The sequence below is a fragment of the Sinocyclocheilus rhinocerous genome, unplaced genomic scaffold (genome assembly GCF_001515625.1).
Source record: "Sinocyclocheilus rhinocerous isolate Xijiao unplaced genomic scaffold, SAMN03320098_v1.1 scaffold1294, whole genome shotgun sequence".
NCBI lineage: Eukaryota > Metazoa > Chordata > Actinopteri > Cypriniformes > Cyprinidae > Sinocyclocheilus > Sinocyclocheilus rhinocerous.
The window spans coordinates 2,765,739-2,769,879 of NW_015656157.1; the positions used below are offsets into that span (position 1 = coordinate 2,765,739).

A 4,141-nucleotide genomic window follows, 5' to 3' on the forward strand; every position below is an offset into this window, starting at 1 on the left:
GCAAATTTTAATTTTTGGATGAACTATTCGTTTAAGACATTAAAAGAAAGGGTTGTGGCAATTATCTTATCCATCCATTACTGACGTCAGGTTGCTTCAAAGGCTGGTGGATTTTCCCCTCTCGGGGTTCTCTGTGTGGGCCATGCTGGCTGGAGTAACTGCTCTTCTGTATCTCGTCCCTCTCCATAGCTGTGTATTCCTCTGACGGAGGGCAGCTGGTCACTTTGGGCTCTTCCATTGGTGAGTGCTGCAGCACGTGATGGCTGGGGGGCGTGGCTGAGAGCATGTGCTCAGGAGAGGTGCGCTCTGATTTGATGCTCAGGTTGAGGGAGGGGTGTGGTGGCGAGGAAGGGGAGGAGCACTGGGACGAGTACGAGCAGTTTTCTCCTGATGCCATCCTGTGGACAGTGACATGAACGTGATGTACAGACATTTGAGTGTCATAAATAGTTATAAATAATCATATAATTATAAATAAAAATAATTATTAAATAATTTTATAAATCTAAATGCAAAAATTCAAAGTAAATATAATATAATATTTTTTATGCTGATTTATTGTATGATTAATATGTATGGTCATTAAAAAATGTCTGACCCAGGGCTGATCATGGACTGGTGGGTGTCCTGATGAGACAAATGTTGCCAGGTATTCATAGAATTGCGCTGAAAGCCCACAGTGTAACTGGGGTGGCTGTATTCTAAAATAGAAACGGACTGTTAGTGCTTCCTTTTAAGGTTAATTAGAATAATACTCAAAATGTGTAACATGCATACTGTTGCATGGCAGTATTTATAATTTTGCAGAAAGTGCTCTGAATAAAGACCTGAGGCCCCGTAGTTGCCCAGACTGTGTCCCAGTAAGCCTGTCTTCCCCATCGCCATCATGTGGCCCCCAGCATTCATACTCTGATAGAGTGCTCTCTAGATGGGAACCAAAGGAAAAGAAAATTGAAATAACCACAAAATTATTAATAGTATCATAATGTTATATTTACATTAATGAATTATATTACATTATATTAATATAACAGTATATTATAGTAATATAATATATATTATATTAAATTCATTATTATATTATAATTATATGAATAATTGATATGACACATATTAATAATACAAATTAATACAATATTCTATGATGAAATATTTATATTTAGAAATCTCATAAGACTTTAAATCATATATTTTCATAATTACAACAATTGATAAAATTGTTACGCAAAATACTAATATTATAAATTCATATTATATTATAGTATGTACTTTCATGAATTAATATAATATACAATGGATATGACAAATATGAATATTATAAATTGATATAACATTATTTAACAAATTAACAATATAATATAATTACTTCAAGTCATTAGTTACTGGACATGTAAAAATATCCATATTATAAATAGATATTATATTTAAATGAACTAATATAATATAATATAATATATAATTTCATCGATAATTATATTTGAATGTACATGAGCAACTTCTCTATTATGCATTTTAAAATGACTGTCAATTATTTATTTATAAAACATTGATATAAGAGTCACCAGGAAATAAAGATAAAGTTGCCTCTTCCTCTGTATTAAAGTTATGTAAAGGTACATATGTGAAGTTCTGTATAGTGACGAAACAGTCATTTCAGTGTATAAGTGAGTACTTTTGTAGACTCTCTCACAGCATTGGATAAATTGCTGCGGGTTCCACACAGTCCGCTGTGAGCATCAATACGTCGTCCATCACTGGCCATATTCAGAGGGGGCGGAGTCTTCATCTCCAAGGCCCTGCTCAGGTTGCCATGAGAGAACATCGAGTAGCCCAGACCTTCACAGTCATATGGGAAGTGAAAAACAAGATGTGGTTGAAATGATTTTTTCAGTTTCTCTCTCCCACTCTCTCTGTCGCTCACTGAAAGAAGAAGTTTTCCTTCTCAGACAGTGTTTATTCACTATCTAGGCTTGACACCTGTATGGAAACATATTTTGCTGATAAATGTGAGCTTGTCATCATGTGACGGCTCTGAATGTCTTGATAAAGCTACTTTCAAAGGAAGCATTTTATGCATCCTTAATGCACACAATTAAATCATATTTTGAAACGTTCTGTATAATTTAATGGAATTACAGGTTGGTTGGAAATAGGGGATAAAAAAGCTTGTCAAGTGACATTTTCCTTGATTTTCTTGTTTTCTTCACACATTACATTTCCTATTTAATATCAGTCTCTTTGGTGACACCGTTGTCCTCTTGGTAAATAATTACGCTTACTTTTTTTTAAAACTTTTTTTATGAACAGTATTTTCGCAACTGATAGACAGGCATAAAAAAAAAAAGTAAATAAATAGTTTAACTCAAAAAATTTAATTAATTATTTCACTCTTTATCCAAACTATCTCAGTTTTTAAAAATGTAATAATATTTTTTATCAATAAATAATAGCTATAAATAAGTAAAAAAAAATTTTCATATAATAATAAACAATTCATAAATTAAATAATAAATAAATAGCATCTCATATTTCATCACAACTCACATTTCATGTCAAGTTCTCAAATACACTTTTGAAAAACAAATATTGTTTAAATTGAATTATTGTCACTCTTCATCTGGATTATCATAGTTTTTAAAATATAATAATATTTTTCATTGCAGAATGTCATTTTTGTCTGAATAAATAAATGTTTTAATGTATGTTAATAAATAAATAAATATTTTATTAAAAAAAATAAATTTTATAAATAAATAAATATTTTATAAATAAATAAATAGGTAGAAATATGTTTGAAAAGTACACAAAATAAATGAAAGCATGGTAAAAAAAAAAAAAAATTCTTGACCTTTGACCAAGAAAATGAAATTATGTTAATGTAAAATGTTAAAAATCAAGCCCTGGGATATGAAAGCAGAAATAATTTAAGAAACATCCTCACACATCAAGAAGCCTGGACGTCTACTTAATGTATGTTAATAAATAAATAAATATTTTATTTAAAAAAATAAATTTTATAAATAAATAAATATTTTATAAATAAATAAATAGGTAGAAATATGTTTGAAAAGTACACAAAATAAATGAAAGCATGGTAAAAAAAAAAAAAAATTCTTGACCTTTGACCAAGAAAATGAAATTATGTTAATGTAAAATGTTAAAAATCAAGCCCTGGGATATGAAAGCAGAAATAATTTAAGAAACATCCTCACACATCAAGAAGCCTGGACGTCTACCACCACATCAAACTATTTCTATTCCTTTTCAAGACTACTCTCACAATTATTAGCTGCATTCTGATGCATGTGACTCTTTAGCTTGCTTTTATAGTGCTGGATTCTGACCACAGGTCGCGTTGAGTAGAATATTCCCATGCAGCACTACTAATAGTAATATGGAGTTGAAGAGGCACAGCATCAAAAAGTCCGGCAGGTGTGACATTCTGCTCTGAAACCACAGCTCTGTCTTCAGCTACTGTTTCATATGTGTGTCTGTGTGTGTGCGTGGTTGAGAGGGTGGGCTGTTTCACATATGAGAACTTCCTGTGCGCAAATACTAAAATACTCTACTCGGGGAGCGTTCCCCATTGCCTTTCTGTGTAACCCCATCCGATAATGACTATAATAAGTACTGTGTATCACCAGCAAAGTCACGATACGATACGTATCACGATACACAGGCCACGATACGATACATATCACAATACGGAACTGCACTGCACTGAATTTCACCTCAGCAGAATTTATTAAAACAGCTATTTATTAAACACTGCATACTATAGTGCCATTTCTAACTATTGGCAGAGCAGGCAGTTGACCTCTGCATTATGAAGGGCCTCCATAACTGTACCACAGTACAATATAGGTAATGGCATATGTTTCATGTTTACATTGGGCACTTCCCACCAGGTACAATATTCTGATTGTTTGCAGCTTTTAAGCCCATAAATAATAATGTACTCGTACAAATAAATTTATATTGTAATGTACTCATTTTAATATATTTTAAAAAATCATATTTACATTGCTGGTAGGTTATCATTGCACAAATTAACACACTCTCTACATTTAAAAAATAAAAATAAAAATTAGAGGAGTTCTAAACTAATGCGCTGTCTTCTGTATCTAACACACACACACGC

General features: G+C 31.8%; 1 protein-coding gene across 1 annotated transcript in view; it reads right to left on the bottom strand.

Annotated features, from left to right (window-relative positions):
* Positions 1-4,141, bottom strand: part of LOC107719669 (myocyte-specific enhancer factor 2B-like) — a 13,366-nt gene continuing 9,225 nt past the window's right edge. The window contains exons 6-9 of the mRNA XM_016527154.1: positions 1,691-1,836; positions 828-924; positions 599-701; positions 1-398 (exon numbers count right to left, since the gene is read on the bottom strand). Of these exons, the coding sequence (XP_016382640.1) occupies positions 62-398; positions 599-701; positions 828-924; positions 1,691-1,836 (683 nt within the window). The 3' untranslated portion in view covers positions 1-61. The remainder of the gene's footprint in view (positions 399-598; positions 702-827; positions 925-1,690; positions 1,837-4,141) is intronic.